The sequence below is a fragment of the Leucoraja erinacea genome, chromosome 14, assembly GCF_028641065.1.
Source record: "Leucoraja erinacea ecotype New England chromosome 14, Leri_hhj_1, whole genome shotgun sequence".
In the NCBI taxonomy this organism is placed as follows: Eukaryota; Metazoa; Chordata; class Chondrichthyes; order Rajiformes; family Rajidae; genus Leucoraja; species Leucoraja erinaceus.
In genome coordinates, this window is record NC_073390.1 from 14,517,533 (window position 1) to 14,538,824 (window position 21,292).

The following is a 21,292-nucleotide window of genomic DNA, read 5'->3' on the forward strand; positions in this document are numbered from 1 at the left end:
ACAATGGATATTTTCATATGTTTATATTTGTTTGGTCAAGCAGCAACACTGTAATCTGCAGACCCACCCCTGTATAATTCCCTGAATGATTTCTCAAAGAAATGCAATTCTTGCAGTTCAATGTTAGAATAGCATCTCCCCTCCCCTTTGTCATTTCTCACACATTTGCCATTCTTTGCATCCCTGCAAATGAGAGAGCGGAGTCTAAGGTTTATGCTGCAGGCTCATTGTATTTGGAAATTACCTACTACTAACAATAAGTGGGACTTATTGCTTGCTTTCCAATCGTTTCTATGCAGCTTGGTGTTATAGTCTGTTATAGACATTGGGTTCCACTGACACAAATGCGGTGGAACAGAATTTCTGACCGCCTCTGCCTGAAGGGGTTACCCAGGATCATCTTCATGAGTTGGTCAAGGAGACCATGCCCCTGTCTGGAGATTTTCTGCAGCATACACCAAGCCCTAGCACCCCAAACCGATAATCTTTCTCTCAGCCCTCATCCTTAACCAGAGCAGGATAATTGTTCTCCCATTTACTCATTTCCTTTTGTCATGTCAGTTACGATACTATCTACATTCCTGGCTCCATTTTCATTTCTCCCGCAGGATGGAGAATGGTATGCTTTGTAGCATGATTGAGTCAAGCTTCTGGGCATTGAATGCAATTCTGAGAACGCTGTGAAGGTTCTGTGAACCTTGTTCTTCACAATTGTTTGCTCTCATTTCAGCAACCATAAGGGTTTAGTTTAGTTTAGTTGAACAATACAGCACGGAAACAGGCCCTTCGGCCCACAGTGTCCATGCCAACCAGCGATCACCATGCACTAGCACTATCCTACACACATGGGGCAATTTACAATCATTACTAAAGCCAATTAACCTACAAAACTGCATGTCTTTGGAGAGTGAGAGGAATCCGAAGTACTCGGAGAAAACCCGTGCGGTCATGGGTAGAATGTACAAATTCAGTACAGACATCGCCTGTGGTCAGGATTGAACTTGGGACTCTGGTGCCGTAAGGCAGCAATTCTACCATTGCGCCACTGTGCCACCCCTTTACGAAACAATTGAGTCATCATATCAAAAGTCAGAGTCCTGGTTCAGCAACTCCCAGATATATCCTGTACTATTGTTGTGTAAATCCCATATCAGTTAGATCAGACTCTGGGCAAATGGAGGATCATCCTTGTCTGCTCCTGTTCTGTTACAGCAACGTGTCATATTCTTCACACTGAGAATGTTGTAGGGCACAATTCAAGTAGATACTTTAGCAGAATGAAGGGTGACCTTATTCCAACACATAAACAAACCAAGAACAGTGCAGCACAGGAACGGGCCATTCGGCCCACAATGTTTGTGCTGAACATGATGCCAAGTTAAACTGATCACATCTGCCTGTACATGATCCAAATCCTTCTATTCATTGCACTTCCATGCACCTATCTAAAAGCCTCTTAGATGTCATTATCATGTCTGCTTCCACCACCAACCCTGGCATTGCATTCCATGTCCCCACCATTCTCTGTAAAAAAACTTACCCTGCACATTTCCATTAAACTTTCAGCCTCTCACCTTACAGCCTCTTGTGTTGAACATACCTACACTGGTGAAATGGTTCTGGCTGTCCACCCTATATGCCTCTCATATAAGATATAATATCCTAAGAGGGCTTGACAGGTAGGTACTGGGATGTTTTTAACTAATGGGAAAGTCTTGAACAAGGAGACTTAACAACAAGATATTGAACCAGCCATTTAAAACTGAGACACATAGAACTTTCTCATAAGTTATAGGAGCAGAATTACGCTAATATTTGTCCCATTGAGATAACTCTACCTGGCTGATCTATCTTTCTCTCTCTCTCAACCCCATTCTCCTGCGCTCCTCCCATAGCGTTTGACACCCTTACTAATCAGAGAATCCATCAATCTCCGCTTTAAAAATACTCAATAACTTGGCCTCCCTATCTGTATGTGGCATTGAATTTCATAGATTCACCACTCTCTGACTAAATAAATTCCTCCTCAACTTTGTAAAGGTACCTTCTCAACGTGGGTGGTGAATCTCTAGAATCCTCTGCCCCTGTGGCTGGTGGAAGCTGGATCTTTATTTATTCAACACTTAGAGTGGAATGGATAAAAAATGTGATGAATCGAGGAATAAACGGCTCTAGAGAAATGGCAGAGAAGAGGAGTTGAGGCCTGGTTAAAACAGCCGCGATCATAATAAATGGTGGGACAGGCTTGCAGGGCCTGGTGGCAAATGCCTGCTCCTATATTCTTATGTTCCTTTTGCATGTGAGGACAATTATTGGCCCAATTATGGATATCCTGTCACAAATTGATATATTTCTTTGGAATAAATCTGCATAAAAGTGCAGACACCTGACATTTAAAATATGTCTTTAAAAAAAAAAGTGTTGATTGAGCTGACTTCGAAACTAGCAAAGTGTAAAATCGTTATCACAGTTGCCCACCTGCCAGCTTTATCAGCACCTCCCAAATATGGTGAGCAGCAGGGTTTTTTGTGTACAAAATCTTACGATACTGTCCGCACTGAAAGAAAGATAACTGCACTGAGCTCCTTGCAATGACTTTCATGAGGTGCGAGGTAGTTTGCAGCACAGGAAGCATTGTTTGGAAAATTCATGCTGCCCAGGCTCCAGTAGCTGGCAGAAAACACTAGGCCCGGAGGACAACACAATGGCTGCCCAGACTCTGAGGCCAAAGACTGATTGTAAACCTCCACTGAACTTCATGAATTATCAATCGGCAGCTTTAAATTTCAACCAATTTTGACGTTGGCATTCAGCAGCTTAAATGAAACATCTGTTACTTATTTTTTCCAGTCTAAACATTTGTTAACTATAACCTGAGAGATGGGGCACTTTCATATTTTCAGGAAGTTTTAACAGGATGTCTTACTTGTTATGTTTTGGTGTGAATGCAGTGTGCAACATTAACACAGCGTAATGTGAAAACTAACTTGAGGTAACTGCGAGTTTATATTGTCACCCCTGGTGTTGTTTACATTTTGTTTGCACCTTTTAGGACTGCTCTCTTTGATTTGCAACATTCTTTGCATTTAATTTTTTTAATACTTTTGCCGTTACTTTCTCTTTAAGTTTGGGTTTATAGCTTCCGTTTGTTTTTACTGAGGGTCCTAGTTGAACTGGAGTAGACAGAAGTGCGCTATATTTATTTGAAGTCATTTATTTTTTACTGACGCCATTGCCTGTTGACTTTGGCATTACTTGCCAGGAAACATTTTGGTACATAAATATAGCCAACAAAATATGGTGGTATTTAAATCAAAGCAGAGTCGAGCGGGAGCCTTCAAAACGCTTGCAAAACTAATTTGTGTGCAATGAAGTAAAGGAAGAGGCACTAGAGGCATTTATTGGGGCCTAGTATTGACTGGTCTTAACTGAAAAATGTTCCCAATGTTGGGCGAGTCCAAAACCAGGGGCCACACTTAGAATAAAGGGGAAGCCATTTAAGACTGAGGTGAGAAAAAACTTTTTCACCCAGAGAGTTGTGAATTTGTGGAATTCCCTGCCACAGAGGGCAGTGGAGGCCGTCATTAGATGGATTTAAGAGAGAGTTAGATAGAGCTTTAGGGGCTAGTGGAATCAATGGATATGGGGAGAAGGCAGGCACGGGTTATTGATTGGGGACGATCAGCCATGATCACAATGATTGGTGGTGCTGGCTCGAAGGGCCGAATGGCCTCCTCCTACACCTATTTTCTATGTTTCTATGTTTCTTCCTGCCCTCTTCCTTGGAGTTTGGCGATTACATGCACACATCTTTTTATTGGGTAATAAAATTTGATATATTATTAGATATATAGTTTGGCTCCTTAAGAGTCAAGTGTTTAATTATCATGTGTGCCAACAATAGAACAATGAAATTCTTACTTGCAGCAGCTGAACAGGCCAGTAACACAATGCACATAGATAATATGTAATAAGCAGAAATTCAATGAGTTAATAACCCTAATACCAATGCCAAAAAATGCCATCCATCCTTAATGCAACCACAGTCACTAGTTCATAGGTTTGTGCAGTGTAGTCTTCAAGAGCCTGATGGTTCTTGGGGACAAGAGGTGTACAAAATCATGAGGGAATAGATCGGGTAGACGCACATAACCTCTTGCCCAGAGTAGGGCAATCAAGAACCAGAGGACATAGGATTAAGGTGAAGCGGGAATGATTTAATAGGAACCTGAGGAGTCATTTTTTCACACAAAGTGTAGTGGGTGTATGGAACAAGCTGGCAGAGGAGGTAGTTGAGGCAGGGACTATCGCAATGTTTAAGGAACATTTAAACAGGTACATGGACACATATAGGACAGGTTACGAGGGATATGGGTCAAATGCAGGCAGTGGGACTAGTGTAGATGGAAGATAAGCACAAAATATTGGAATAACTCAGCGGGTTCAGATGCATCTTAGAGAAAGGGAATAGGTGACGTTTTGGGTCAAGACCCTTTTTCAGACTGAGAGTAAGGGGAAAGGGAAACGAGAGATATAGACAGTAATACAGAGGGATTTAGAACAAATGAATGAAAGATATGCAAAAAAGTAATGATTATCCAATCCAATCCAACTTTATTTGTTAAGCACTTTAAAAAACAACCAAAGTTGACCAAAGTGCTGTACAGAAAAAAAATAAGCAAGACATCATAAAACAGGCAGAATAACAAGGAATATTAAGGAAAGGTGGAGCCCACAAAGGGGTGGGGGGACAGGGGACGAAAGGGTTACTTGAAGTTAGATAAATCAATATTCATACCGTTGGGTTGTAAGCTGCTCTACTGAAATATGAGACGCTGTTCCTCCAATTTGCATTTGGTCTCACTCTGACAATGGAGGAGGCCCAGGACAGAAAGGTCAGTATGGGAATGGGAAGGAGAGTTAAAGTGTTTGGCAACCGGGAGATCACGTAGGCCAAGATGGACTGAGAATAGATGGAACATGTTGGTCGGTGTGGGAAAGTTGGGCTGAAGGGCCTGTTTCCATGCTGTATGGAGACTCTCTGTGACTGCTATTCTTGAACCCAGTGGTCATGTGCCACTTCTAAAGATGCTGCTCAGGAAGCAAGCATTCCTGATCCTTTTACTTTTACCTTTGTCTTATTTTTATTCCCCATTCTCAAGCAATTCTGTAGCCTTTAGCATATAACCATGTTCAATGTCTCTGCTGAAAAAGGTCAATTAACATTTCTGCAGACTTTATAATGATGCAGTGGGGAAATATCAGCATGCACCTTCCATCCTCTTGGAAGCTGGCAGAGGCTGGCATTAACCTTTAAGGTGGTTGATTTGTTCTCAGTCGTGTCAGGGGAGCCATTTCTAAAGCAGGATCGTTGTCGATTCAACGGCACAGAGAAGAAAATTGGGTGTCATGTGTCAGGCGGGTCTACATCAAGCCTTCCAGTCAACCTGCACAAGACACTGAGAAAATTAATGACTTCCTTTCAAAGATAACAGCATTCATCTTTGCCCATTTCTGCTTCATTAATGTCTATCATCAATCACAAATAACAACTAATTGGGCAATCCCTTCCATCCACGGTGACAGGACATGCTAGAGCATGATTAAATACACTTGTTTCTCACAAGCGTCATCATTTGATCCATGATTAAGAATTATGTAAGTTTCCCTTCTCCCCCAACCTCCATCATTTTATGACTAGCTGAAAGGTACATTGCAGCTCAGGGACTCAGTCAATGGGCTTTAGTAATGCCAGAAAATGTGAATACTCAACCTGCATAGTTTCCAAACATCTATCCTACTTATTATTGAAATCATAGCCTTGTATTCACTCCCTAATAGTCTTTGTGTGTTTTGACATTTACTGAAATGTTCCCTTGGCAGAAACTGCTGCAAGGTTATCTCCAAGGACGTTTGCTTGCCTTTGCTGAGAGCAGAGTGGCTGCTGAACACATTCTGCCCGTGACATTGCAGCAGGTGCATGTATTCTGCCACAGAGTAAAAAATAAAGCAATCGGTTCAGCTTCGGCAATGGCAGCGTTAACCTGTTATTACCCAACAATTTTTACCCTTATTTTTCATTGGAACAAGTGACAACGAATTGTCACCTAACCACCAACGATAAGAAAACGCGCATTTTGTTACCACCAGAAATTCCATTCGTTTCCCCAACATTGGTACCATTGATGGTGAGGCAATGCCGAGTTTGGAAACCTACAATAAAACATGCTCGTTGGAAATTTCAAACTGAGAGATCACGATACCTCCATTTCCCTCCTGAAAGTTTTTGTTATAGAGTCATATAGTGTGGAAACGGGCCCTTCAACCCAACTTGCCCACACGGACCAACATATACCATCTACAGTAGTCCCACCTGCCCTCGTTTGCCTCATATCCCTCTAAACCTGTCCTATCCATGTACCTGTCTAAATGTTATTTAAACGTTGCTATAGTAGCTGCAAGTTACCTGTCTGTCTGCTGAGTTATGGATGTGGAAATGTTTGTTCTTGTTTTATAGCTGATCCAAACTCAGATTTGAGTCACTGAACAATAGCAATTGATCTGTGAAATATGTCTTACATTTACTTTTTAACTTTGTGGCCATATTAGAAGTATGATTGAGGGGATGATAGTCTGTTAGTTGAGTAAAGATGCCCATGATGCCAATAAATAGGGTGGTGAAGAAGTTGCTTGCCTTCGTTGAATGAGGCATTTAGTATAAGAGCAGGGTCTCCATGTTACAGCTGTACCAGACATTGGTGAATGAGCACTTGGAATATGGAGTGTGTTCATGTATAGAAAGGATGTCATTACGTTTGAAAGGGTTCTGAACAGACTCACAAGGACCTTTGACAGGATTAGTGGACTTGCTTTTATGCCGTGTAACTCTATGACCCTATCATGTGCAGTAAACATTGGGGACATTATTTTTTTTGTTTAGAGATACCGCGTGGAAACAGGCCTTTGGACCCACCAAGTCCTTGCCGACCAGCGGTCACCTGTACACTAGTTCTCTCCTACACGCTAGGGACTAATTACAGAAACCAATTAACCTACAAACCTGCATGACTTTGGAATGTGGGAGGAAACCAGAACATACAAACTCCATACAGACAGAGATCGAGTCCGGGTCTTCAGCTCTGTGAGGCACCCCTGTGCAACTGTGCTGCCCTAAGAGCTAATTGTTTAATAATAATAAAGTTCTGAACAGCATCTTATGAATAAAGAATGAAATTCTTTATTCATTCTATAATGCAGTATTTTATTATCATTAATCTAAATAATATTGTTTAATAATAACAAAGTATTGTAAAGCACATTATCAATAAAAATGCCCATAAAATACCATATAATAATTTATTGTTACAACCATATTTTTTAATGGACTCAATTTGCCATATCCGTACCGATTCTGACTTTTTTTTTAGGCCAGAATGTCACTTCAATAATTAAGTTGAATTTGTATTCGATACGTAAAGTAAAAGAAGATTGACCAGGAATGTCAACAAGCACAAGCTCTACCTGCATACTACACGACTCGTGTCTGCCACGGTTCTCCGCTCATTTCAGCTCAGCAGGAAACCAGCTGCTTTGTGTTGAGAGGCAAAGAGGTTTAGTGAGTGAATTCCAGTGCTTGAGGTATAGACAGGTGTAGTCATAGAGTGATACAGTCTGGAAACAGGCCCATCAGCCCAACTTTCCCACACCAGCCAACATGTCCCAGCTACACTAGTCCCACCTGCCTGTGCTTGGTCCATATCCCTCCAAACTTGTCCTAGCCATGTACCTGTCTAACGGTTTCTTAAACATTGGGAAAGTCCCAGCCTCAACTACCTCCTCTGGCCTTCAGATTTCTATTAAATCTTTTCCCCTTCACATTGAACCTATGTCCTCTGGTCCTCGATTCCCCTACTCTGGGCAAAGAGATTCTGTGCATCTCCCCGATCTATTCCTCGCATGATTTTATACAACTCAACAAAATCACCCCTCATCCTCCTGCACTCCAAGGAATAGAGACCCAGCCTACTCAATCCTATGGCTCAGACCCTCTAGTCCTGGCAACATCCTTGTCAATCATCTCTGACCCTTTCAAGCTTGACAATATCTTTCCTATAACATGGTGCCCAAAACTGAACACAATATTCTAAATATCTCTCTCACCGACGTCTTATACAACTGCAACATGACCTTCCAACTTCTATACTCATTACACCAACTGACTGACTGTACTGTACTGACTACCAATCATGGCACAAAGTAATTGAGAATGCGCCCAGTGACATCTTCCTGCCCCGCCATTTACTTCTTTCCGAAGTGACCGTTCTCCCCGCAACTCCTTGGCTTATATATCCCTTCCCACCCAACCCGTCCCCTCCCCAAGCACTTTCTCCAGCAACCTCAGGAGATGTTATGCCGGCCTCTACATCTCTTCCCTCACTACCATCCAGCGACCCCAGCAACCTTTCCAAGTGAGACGGAAGCTGACTTGCACTTCTTCCAGTTTACTCTATTGTATTCAGCGCTCTGATGTGGGCTCCTCTACATGGGTGAGACCAAGCATAGACTAGCGACTGTTCCACCCAACACTTGCACTCTATTCACCAATGCCTGCTGGATCTTCCAGTCGGGAACCATTTTAACTTCCCTTCCCATTCCCATCCCGACCGTTCTATCTCCTCCATTGCCAGAGTAAGACCACTGGAGGAACAGCTCCTCAAATCCCACTTGTGTAGTCCACACCCCATGGTATGAACATTGAATTCCCCAATTTCAATTAGTACTCCCCTGCCCCCCATGGTGCGCACACATTTAGTTTAGTTTAGTTTATTGTCACATGTAAAGAGGTACAGTGAAAAGCTTTGATGTTGTGTGCTATCCAGTCAGCAGAACGATTATGCAAGATTACAATCAAGCTATCCACAGGGCACAGATGCAGGATAAAGGGAATAAAGTTCAGTGCAATATTAAGTCTGATTAAAGATACTCTGAGGGTCTCCAATGAGGTAGATGGTAGCTCAGGAACACTTTCCAGTTGGTGATCGGATGGTTCCCACCACTTCTCCCCCACCTCCTACCCTGCTCCTTTCCACTCCTACACACACTCATCTCTTACCCCTCCCATCCCTGTCCCCCATTTCCCTTTTACCCTCCCTTTTTCCTCCTCCCCCCCTGTCCTCTTCCACTAATATCCCTCCCTCCAGTTTGACATTTCACTCCATGGCCTTATGTTATCATTGTTTGCTGTGTAAAGCTCTTTGCAAACTCGAGCATGGGATCATTGTCAAACTGTATTTTCAAGCATCTACTGCTAAAGTAACTTTGCATGAAGTGCAATGATAGAACTGCACGATTGTCAACAAGATTGGTAGGCCCCAGCAATGAACAAAGAACAGGTAAATCAGACACATTCAGTGACCATGTTCAAACTGACTGCACTCAGCGTCCCATCACATTCACTTCGTCCTCAGTCAACTGTAACTATGGATAAAATAAACTCACACGTATGATTCCGAAAAGCCTATGGTGTCATTTCAGTACAATACTGAGGGAGTATCGTACTGTTGAAAAGACTTAACTTTAAGGTGAGATGTAATCCATGTCTCTGCATACTTTCTGATGTGGATATTGAAAAAAATAACATAGTACTATTGTGAGCGGCACAGTGGCGCAGCGGTAGAGTTGCTGCCTTACAGCACTGGAGACCCGGGTTCCATCCTCATATGGGTGCTGTCTGTATGGAGTTTCTACGTTCTCCCCGTGACCACGTGGGTTTTCTCCAGGTGCTCCGGTTTCTACCCACATTCCAAGGGCGTACAGGTTTGCAGGTTAATTTGCTTCGGTAAGAATTGTAAATTTTCCCTAGTGTATAGAATAGTGGTAGTGTATGGGAATCGCTGGTCGGCATGGACTCAGTGGGCCAAAGGGCCTGTTTCCCGTTGTATCTCTAAACTAAAGTAAACTTAGAATAGCAAAGAGATGTTGCCTAAACCAGTGATTCCCAACCTGGGGCCAAATGGCCCCATAGGGACCATGACAAATTTCAGGGGGGCCACAGGAACATTTTGGTATTTAGGGGCCCACAGGTTAAATGAAGGGGGCCACAGAGCTACCACCCTGTTGCCTCCTAAATTTCAGTTATAATAAATTTAAATCTATGTAGTTGAAATATTTTTGATGTTTGTGGAATAGAATAAAAGAGAATATATGTACAATTAATAGACACTGATATTTTTATGGAAGGTATTATAATATTGAAGTAGTTTTTTTTCCGCTAATAATGTCAGGGGGGGCACAGAAAAATTAAAAGACCCCAAGGGGGCCATGAGCTAAAAAAGTTTGGGAACCACTGGCCTAAACCACTGAGTTACTCCAGCATTTTGTGTCTATTTTTGGTATGAACCAGCATCTGCAGTTCCTTCCTGCACAGTTATCCATGGTGTCCTGATGAAAATGCATCATTTTATTGCTGTTGTACAAGCCCGCTCTGCGTGACTTAGCTGCTGCAGTTCCTAATGACAACAGCCACTTTAATTTGAAAGCATTGTATTGGCTGCAAATGCCGTGTGTTGTCATGGGACCATGCTAAATAAATACAAAGTTTCATCCACTAATGATTTTTATCATTAGTGGATAGGAGAGGATTGTTCGCACTTGCTCCTGGATTAGTTTTGTGCCCCTACACTTCCCTGCTGTTGGCTTATCACTCCCCTTTCTTCAATACAGACTTGGAGAATGCTGAATGTTTTGAAAAGCAAATCTAATTTCAATGCAATAACAGAGCCATAGGCACGAGACCCGAAAGATCTATGAATCTTTCCACTGCTCCCAGAAAATTACTGTTTAAAAATTAGTGGTTGCCTATTTTTAGTTTAGTGTAGTTTATTGTCAGAGGAACATGAAAATATTTTTGCTGTGTGCTATCCAGTCCGCAGAAAGACTATACAGGATGACAATCAAGCCGCCCACAATGCAACAATTAGATTAAAATAATAAATCTAAGAATATAGAATCTTTGGCACGGCAGTGGAAGCGGTTTTGAATATGGAAGTGAGAGTTAAATAAATACATCACAATCCTCCAAATAAAAAGGAATTAAGTGATTAGAAAATAATCAGTGTCAAAATACAGACCTGGCCATTATAAACATTTGCATGTTGTTGGTGACCTTTATGTGGGGACTCTTTACATACCCTGGGTATGCAAAACAAAGTATTTCACTGTGGCTTGTCACATGTGTCAATTAAGCATTCATTCATTCATTACATCTAACCCTCAGATCCTTACGATTTTGCCCAAAACATCTTGTAAGTCCAATGTTTCCTTGCGACATTCGGCAAGGAATATAGTTCAATATAGTCAGAATATAGTCTGAAGGAGGGTCTCGACCGGAAACGTCACCCTTTCCTTCCCTCCAAAGATGCTGCCTGTCCCGCTGAGTTATTCCCGCACTTTGTGTCTACCTTCAATGTAGTTCAACTTCAACGTTTTATCCACCATCTTGTACAAGTGCAACAAAATGCACCACCCTCGTACCAGTCAATGTCTTTAGTCTGCTCAACTTCGTATAGATATTTTTTTTACGTGACTACTGTATTTAAGATTATCACCACACACATGTCTTTATAGGTCACCTTCTTTTGTGACTGTGAGGACGGACACGTTGGGCTGTTCTGTGAAGAATTTGATGCCTGCCATAACATCCAGTGCCTACGTAATGGAACATGTTTGGACATTAAAGAGGGAAACAACCTTCGGAACTTCACCTGTGACTGCCCACCAGGTACGCATGATTTGTTTGGTCATGTTATGATCATCAAGATGTCAAATTAAACACCATCGAACGACAAAGCCAAACGCGGGTTTAATGTATGAAGCTGTCTGTATTATATAGAACGAAGAACAGTACAGCACATGAACAGAACCTGTGGGCCATAATGTCTATGCTAATCATGATGCCAATGCCATCTCTCATCAACCGGCGCACAATCCATATCCCTTCATTCTCTGCATATCCATATGGCTATCCAAAAGCCTCTTAAATGCCGCTATCATATCTGCCTCCACCAGCAAGCCTGGCTGTGCGTTCCAGGCACTCGGTACTCTCCGTGTAAAACAAAAGTTGTCTCACACATCTCCTTTAAACTTATTCGTTGATTTTTCCTTATTTATTGTGTGGAATCAGGGCATGGCAGAAAAGGGCCATTATTTATTGGCCAATCATTTATAACCTAAAAGTGGCAATCCCTCGAAAGCTAGTTGTACTCAAAACTGGAGAGATGCTGCTTGTGGTCCCACCTGCCCACATTCAGCTGCACCAGCTGCAATGGCCTGCACTCACTGAATCTGTTCACCCTGAAGTCAGGCAGCGGGGGATTGGGTGACATAGCGTCACAGTCCTGACCCTTGACCACTGTCATTGTAAAGCAAATTTTAAGAGACAACTAGGGCTGCGGTAGAGTTGCTGCCTTACAACGGCAGAGACCCGGGTTTGATCTTGACTATGGGTACTTTTCTGTACGGAGTCTGTATGTTTTCCTTGTGACCATGTGGGGTTTCTCTGGGTGCTCCGGTTTCCTTCCACATTCCAAAGGCGTACAGGTTTGTATAGTGTATAGTGTATGGTTATGTATAGGTAGACGTATAGGTTATGTATAGTGTATAGGATAGAACTAGCGTACGGAGATCACTGGTCAGCGTGGACTGGGTGGGCAATAGGGCCTATTTCCACGCTGTATCTCTAAACTAAACTAAACTAAACTAAACTAATTTAAGCAAAAAAAAAAAAGCAGTTTTAAAATATTAGTTTTTTCAGAAATAATTGCAGAAAAATAGAAAGAAAGTACACAAATGGAGACAATCAGAAATGGAAATAAAATGTTGATATGGAAAGCAAAGTAGAAACTGCTTTCTTTAAAAAAAAACACAGTTTAAAACTAGTTGGCCTATCATTCCCAAAGGTCATATCATCATTACCTTGGCTTTCTACTGAAGGACCAAACTCTGTCTTCATTGCTAAAGGTAAATAAAGCAAAAAGCTATCAAAATACACATCATTCCTTACATGACCTGCGAGTAAATAATAAATTGATCAATTTTGGTGTGTTCTATCTTAAAATAATATCCTCATACGAGGATGGATTTTGAAACCAGATTAACAGTTAGATCAACAACACCCTCCATTATAATGGGAAAAATTAGGTAATTTCTAGCATGAGCAGTTAAGTAAGAAAGTCAAGACTTTGCTGTCAGAGATAGCTTGTTCCTTCAGAAGGGGCTTTGTTGCAGCCCATTTCAATAAACTCGCCACTGAAGGGAATTTGAAGTATTTACCCACAGGTTCTGCTCTAGAGGCTAAAGATGATACATCAAGAATTAACTGAGCTTGTTAGTGATGTGATCATTTAGAGTTTAGAGATGCAGCATAGAAACAGGCCCTTCGGCCCAACGAATCCATTAATCCACATCAACCATCCATTACCTGTTTACACTAGTCCTATGTTATCCCACCTTCTCATTCACTCCCTAAGTTCTCCTGTCCCACTTAGAAAACCTGAATGGAAACACTGGAGACTTTGCGCCCCACCCAAGGTTTCCGTACGGTTCCCGGAGGTTTTTGTCAGTCTCCCTACCTGCTTACACTACCTGCAACCTCCGGGAACTGCACGGAAACCTTGGGTGGGGTGCATAGTCTCCTGAGGTTTCCGTTCAGGTTTCCTAAGTGGGACAGGGGCATAAGCACTAGAGGCAGTTTACAGAGACCAATTAACATACAAACGCACACATCTTCGGGATGGGTTTACTGATGTGATCACACAAATTACTGCTGAACAACTGCAGTTCTCTCAAATTTTAATTTTATACAAATGGGGATATTTCCTCATAAGAAAACCAGGACAGATGCTTCCCGATTTACGATGCTTCGACTCACGATATTTCGACTTTACGATGGTGCAGACGCTCGGCAATGGCTGCGAGCTGCACCGCATTCCCGGTCACGTGATCAAATTGTGTTAAATGCGTTTTCGACTTATTTTTGATGTACGATGGGTTCAACGTAACCCCCATCGTAGGTCGAGGAGCAGCTGTATTGGAAATTTTTTTTAATGCTTTTTTTTGCTTTTTCTTTAATTTCTCTCTTGTTAATCTGGGTTTTGCCTCCCACTCTTGTCATGCTTAAAATCTCCTCCCTTAACTTCTGAGTTTAGACTGCTGCCTCCTGCGTCTGTAAATTGCCCCTCGTGTGTAGGGAGTGGATGAGAAAGTTGAGATAACATAGAACTGGTGTGAACGGGTGATCAGTGATCGGTGTAGATTCAGTGGTCCGAAGGGCGTGTTTCCATACTCTATCATTTGACATCGCCCTTGAAAATTGATTAAAATTTCCATCTTTAACCCATATGGATTTTTTGGAGTTGAATGCAGATAAGTGCAAGATGTTGCATTTTGGGAAGTCAAACCAGAGCCTCACCTTCACAGTGAAGGGCAGAGCCTGGGGAGTGTTCTAGAGCAGAGGGATCTAGGAGTGCAGGTATATAGTTTGTAGAAAGTGGTATCACAGGTAGATAGGGTGGTCAAGAGCCTTTCAGTACATTGGCCTTCATTCGTCAAGGTATTGAGTGTAGAAATTGCAATGTTATGTTACAGTTGTACAAGATGTTGGTGAGGATACAGTTGGAATATTGAGTTCGGTTTTGGTGACCCTGCTAGAGGAAGGAGACCTCTAGAAGTCCTGTGAGAATGTGTGTGAGTGTGAGTGTGTGCCCACAATGTCCATAATAGCCCTCTGGAAACCAGTCCCTTCGGCCCATAACACCCATGCTAGCGCTCCAGAAAGCCCCCCCCTCCCCCCCCCCCACTGGCTACCAATATTGGAATTGGTAGAGAGGTGGAATATTGCGTTGGGAGACCAGCCCCCCCGTGTGAAGCTGGGACCCAACGGGTCCCACTTAGTCTAGTAACTTATAATATTACAACTGCAATGATTAATTCCTCACTCTGTCGCCTTTTCTTTTTGTTAAGTCTGATACGTGCTTGTAAGAACTGTGTTCTTTTAACCTATGTCAGCAAATTTGTTCCAATCTAAAATCCTGCTGACAATTTATTTCTGTAGTTTGTGGTTCAATATGAAATAAGCAGAGACGCATTTGTATATTAAAGTGACAGCTATGAGTGCAGTTTTAAATATTAGAAATTGTTTTCAGTTGATATATATTTTGGTTGCTCAGCCTTTTAGTTTTGTACTTGAGAAACGGCCACCTTGTGAGCGAGTTAAATCAATAGAGAGTCGTTGCAAATTGCACCATTTTTCTGAAAATATCCATTGCTGTCACTAAAGTGCTATATTACATAGGATCTTCATAGGGTTAGCTGGTCGATGCATCAGTCAGAGCCACTGGCTGTTCTGAGACTAAAAATAGATGATGTTGAAATATTGGAAGAGTGTCAATTAAACAGCCTATTATTGTGATGAGAAGATACATCATATGAAGGAGAAGAGCTCACAAATAATAACAGGCAGGACTTCTTCTATGAAAACATTTGAATGGAAGAAGCAGCAGTTGCTGTGTCCATCATTGCAAGAAATCTCTCATGTTGTAAAATAAATTAGATCATTAGTTATTGGGTGGCACAGTGGTGCAGTGGTAGAGTTACTGCCTTACAACACCAGAGATCTGGGTTTGATCCAGACTACGGGTGCTGGCTGCACGGAGTTTGTACGTTCTCCCCGTGACCATGTGGGTTTTCCCCGGGTGCTTCTGATACCCCCCCCCCCCTCCATATTCCAGGGACGTACAGGTTTGTAGGTTAATTGTCTTTGGTAAAGATTGTAAATTGTCTCTAGTGTGCAGGATAGTGCTAGTGTAAAGGTAATCGCTAGTCAGCATGGACTCAGTGGGGCTGAAGGGCCTGTTTCCACGTTGTATCTCTAAACTAAACTAGTCCTGTGGTTAGGTCGACAAAAGTGCTGGAGAAACTCAGCCGGTGAGGCAGCATCTATGGAGCTAAGGAAATAGGCAACGTTTCGGGCCGAAACACTTCTTCAGGCTGATGTAGTGTCCTGTGGTTAGTTTATTATTTATATTACTAAAAGTCTGATCTTGACAACTTCCTGTTGTTCTGTATATTGATTTTAGAAAAAATGCTGCCACTTACGGCTGTGATTTTTGGCCATCTTACTGAGAATCCCCATCCGCTGCGTAGGACGAGGATTTTTACCATCGATGAAAAATAAAAGAGTTATTAGTGTTTAAAAAATGTTGAGATTCTCTCTCCTGGAGGCCACGCCCCTTCCAGAGGGACTATAAAACCCAGAAATGTTGAGTGCCTCAGTCAGTCTCTGCAAGATGGGGGAAGTGAGAGGGTCACGTCTCTTAGTCTGAGCTGTGAATAACACTGAACACATGTCTACTAAACTGTGAGTGGTTTTACTGACCTGTCAGTGCCCTTAATGTGATTTGAAAATATAGTCTGGAAATGCAAAAGCTGTGTTGCCTTTGGTTTGGAAATGCTCAAGCTGTGTTGCCTTTGGTTTGGAAATGGGAAAGTGGATGTAGTGTACCTGGACTTTCAGAAAGCATTTGATAACGTCCCACATAGGAGATTAGTGGGCAAAATTAGGGCACATGGTATTGGGGGTGGAGTGCTGACATGGATAGAGAAGTGGTTGGCAGACAGGAAACAAAGAGTACGGATTAACGGGTCCCTTTCAGAATGGCAGGCAGTAACTAGTGGGGTACCGCAAGGCTCGGTGCTGGGACCGCAGCTATTTACAATATACATCAATGATTTGGATGAAGGGATTCAAAGTAACATTAGCAAATTTGCAGATGACACAAAGCTGGGTGGCAGTGTGAACTGTGAGGAGGATGCTATGAGAATGCAGGGTGACTTGGACTGGTTGTGGGAGTGGGCAGATGCATGGCAGATGCAGTTTAATGCGGATAAATGTGAGGTTATCCACTTTGGTAGCAAAAACAGAAAGGCAGATTACTATCTAAAAGGCGTCAAGTTGGGAAAAGGGGAAATACAATGGGATCTGGGGGTCCTTGTACATCAGTCTATGAAAGTAAGCATGCAGGTACAGCAGGCAGTGAAGAAAGCGAATGGCATGTTGGCCTTTATAACAAAAGGAATCGAATATAGGAGCAAAGAGGTCCTTCTGCAGTTGTACAGAGCCCTAGTGAGACCACACCTGGAGTATTGTGTGCAGTTTTGGTCCCCTAATTTGAGGAAGGACATTCTTGCTATTGAGGGAGTGCAGCGTAGGTTTACAAGGTTAATTCCCGGGATGGCAGGACTATCATATGCTGAGAGAATGGAGCATCTGGGCTTATACACTCTGGAGTTTAGAAGGATGAGAGAGTATCTCATTGAAACATATAAAATTGTTAAGGGCTTGGACGCGCTAGAGACAGGAAACATGTTCCCGATGTTAGGGGAGTCCAGAACCAGGGGCCACAGTTTAAGAATAAGGAGTAAGCCATTTAGAATGGAGACGAGGAAACACTTTTTCTCACAGAGAGTGGTGAGTGTGGAATTCTCTACCTCAGAGGGCGGTGGAAGCAGGTTCTCTGGATACTTTCAAGAGAGAGCTAGATAGGGCTCTTAAAAATAGCGGAATCAGGGGATATGGGGAGAAGGCAGGAACGGGATACTGATTGGGGATGATCAGCCATGATCACATTGAATGGCGGTGCTGGCTCGAAGGACCAAATGGCCTACTCCTGCACTTGTCTATTGTCTATTGTCTATTGAAAGCTGTGTGGCCTTTGGTTTGGAAATCCTCAAGCTATGTTGCCTAATTAAAGTTGCCTTGCCTAATTAATGTTGCACTGCCTAATTAAAGTTCCCCTGCCTAATTAAAGTTGCCCTGCCTAATTAAAGTTGCCCTGCCTAATTAAAGTTGCCTTGCCTAATTAAAATTGCCTTGCCCAATTAAAGTCGCCTTACCTTCTATATAATTCTAATCTTGACCACTTCCTGTTTGTGCTTTATATTGATTTTAGAAATAACGCTACTACGTACGCCTGTGATTTTTGGCCATCTTACCTAGAGTTCCCCTCCGCTCATCAGGTGCCGAGGATTTTTCCCATCGATGAAAAATAAAAGAGATGACAAATAAAAGAATTATTAGTTTTTAAAAAATGTTGTGATTCCCTCTCCTGTCAATCAAGCCATGAAGGCCATGCCCCTTCAGGTGGGATGGGGGAAGGGACTATAAAACCCATAAGTGTGGGCATGGCTCAGTCTCTGCAAGATTGAGGAGGGAGCAGTCACGACTCGCTGGTCTTAGTGGCCTTGCACCCTGCTTGAAATGGTATGAAACTGCACTTGAATTTGGTGGCCTTGCACCCTGCTTGAAATGGAATTTCAAGGAATAGCCGTGAGTCAACTGCCAGCCCACCAGCGGTGAGTGAGTGAGCTGCCAGCACAACAGGCTTGAGTGACTGAGCCGCCAGCCCAAGTATCCATTCGGCCCACAATATTCATACTAGCCCCCTGGAACAGTCCATTCAGCCCACAACATACTAGTGCTCCAGAAAGACCCCCTACGCCACTGACCACCAATATTGGAATTGGTGGAGAGGAGGAATATTGCGTTGGGGGACCAGCCCTCCCGTGTGATGCTGGGACCCAATGGGTCCCACTTAGTCTCGTACTTATATATTTACAGATACCTGATGTGATTTTTTTTGTTTTTTATAAATATTTCACTAGTTTCATGTACAGTACAGAAACAGGCCATTTGGCCCATTGTCTCCATGTCTACTATCTAGTACTAGCATCACACATTTAGCAGCACTTGGTCCAAAGTCTTCTCTGCATGGGCAATGCAAGGCCTTTCTTTGGGTTTTAGCTAGATGCTGTGAAAGTACCAGCCTCTACCACCCACACAAGCAATGCGTTCTTTGTTCTGAAATTTATTGCTGTCCCTCTTATTGTCCTGTGTCAGGTGCAACTACAATGCCTTTCCCCATAACGAACAGAGATGAGAAATATTAATTTTAGACTTCACTTGCATCTTCCAGTTCCAGGGTTGACTCTCTGAAACATAGAAGATAGGTGCAGGAGTAGACCATTCTGCCCTTTGAGCCAGCACTGCCATTCAATATGATCATGGCTGATCATCTAAAATCAGTACCCCGTTCCTGCTTTCTCCCACTATCCCTTGATTCCATTAGCCCCAATAGCTATATCTAACTCTCTCTTGAACACATCCAGTGAATTGGCCTCAACTGCCTTATGTGGCAGAGAATTCCACGGATTCACAACTCTCTGGGCAAAAATGTGTTTCCTCATCTCAGTCCTAAATGGCCTACCCCTTATACTTAAACTGTGACCCCTGGTTCTGGACTCCACCAACATTGGGAAAATTTTTCCTGCATCCAGCCTGTCCAATCCCTTAAGAATTTTATGTTTCTATAAGATTGACTCTCATCTTTCTAAATAATGGGCTCTCCTCTACTCAGGTTATCACTTACTTAACATATTTATATAATTCTCTGAGATTCTCTTTGGTCTCGCCCACCAGTGTATTTAATGCCGTCTCTTCACCCACTGAACTCCTCCCTTAAGTTCTCCCTACACATTCTATACTTCTGTCAAACACTTTTTACATTTACACCTAGTCATGACTTACCCCATTATTTTTACTTTCAAAGAATTACGTACATATCTGATTATGCACCTTCTTAGCGTAAAATCTCAAAACTATTTTATGAAATCTCCAGCGTTTTCTTTTTTTTTCCACAGGACTTTCACATCAATTTGGAAATCATTTTTTGATGCATTTACAGCTAACATTTGACAGCAAAGCTGTAACAAATTAATTATGTTTTACTTGTGAGAGAAAGTGGATGTCATCGCAATAAGGATAAATAGTGGGTGTGTGTAGAGTACTTGTAGGTTATTCCACTTACATTACTAATATGTAAACCAGATTTGTTCTTATAAAAAGGTTAATACTACATGTAACCATGATATTTCTTCAGTAGGTTTAATATTTTATTTTCTTCAAAGTGGATAAAGTGTGACTGATTTGAAACTAAATAAAACTGTACAGAAAATGCTGACATAAAAGCAGAAATTGCTTTGGGGCTGAACCACCTCCCTCATTAGAAACGTTTGAACTATCTGTAATCGAACTTTTCTGTACTTTATCTTGCGCTAAATCTTGTATCCTTTATCTGTACATTGTCGACAGGATTGTAATCATATATAGTCTTTTCTTAACTAGATAGCATGCAAACAAGAGCTTTTCACTATACCTCTGTACAGGTGGCAATAGAAACTAAACTTAACTAAACCTTACGGCTTAAGAAGCAGGATGTTGAATCATACTGGTCTTTATGTTGACTAATATTTCCTTTTCCTCTGGAAGGAATTACATTTGTGTTTTTCAATCACAAACAAATGCAGACGAATGTCTTCTTTTCTTTACTTCAACAAAGGCTTTCACCTAAAAGATGTCATTATTGTAAATTCTCCAAAATATATAATGGGAATCTGGCGCGCTGCCACCTAAGGCAGACTGAATGCTTGTGTGGAAGGTGGATAGCAAGAACATCTTCTAGAATGAGGAAAGATAAAGATGGTTTTGTTTGTGGTGGGAACTCCAGATCTCAGGTCCAAAGCAGCTGATGATACAGCCACTAGTGGATGTGTGTGATGTATTACATAGCGAGCCAATCAGAGAAATAATTTAATTATTTCATTAGTAAAATAAAAATTAGGATCCAGAAATGACAGAGGATCTGTCTGCAGTGAGGACCTGGCCAAAGAAACGAGCCAAGAGGCTGAAATGGTGGAAGATGACCTGAACATCATGCCATGTTCTGACTTCATTACATTTGCAGATGTAGGGGGGGGGGTGAAGCTGACATCTCCGCTGAGAATTGGTCATTCAGAATCAGAGAGGGAAATATTAGGAGGGATGGTAAAAACATTGCATGGGGTAGGACTGGGGAAGTGCCTGGGGAAGTGAGGATGTTTCCAGGAGTGAAAGAGTCTCGACCAGAGGGCACAGCCTCAGAATAAAATGGTGTACCTTTAGAATGGAGATGAGGAGCAATTTGTTTATCCAGAGGGTGGTGAATCGGTGCAATTCATTGCCACAGACGGAGATGGAGGCCAATTCATTGGGTATTTTTAAAGCGAAGATTGGCATGTTCTTGATTGGTAAGGGCATCAAAGGTTTTGTGGAGAAGCCAGGAGAATGGGGTTGAGAGGGAAAAATAGATCGGCCACAATCAAATGGCAGAGCAAATTCAATGGGCCAAATGGCCTAATCCTG

The 21,292-nt window shown here is 42.2% G+C and overlaps 1 protein-coding gene across 1 annotated transcript in view; it reads left to right on the plus strand.

The window, feature by feature from the left end:
- The window catches only part of dner (delta/notch-like EGF repeat containing), a 223,206-nt gene that overhangs the window by 149,120 nt on the left and 52,794 nt on the right, over positions 1-21,292 (plus strand). The window contains exon 6 of the mRNA XM_055645657.1: positions 11,626-11,779. Coding sequence (XP_055501632.1) covers positions 11,626-11,779 — 154 coding nt within the window. The remainder of the gene's footprint in view (positions 1-11,625; positions 11,780-21,292) is intronic.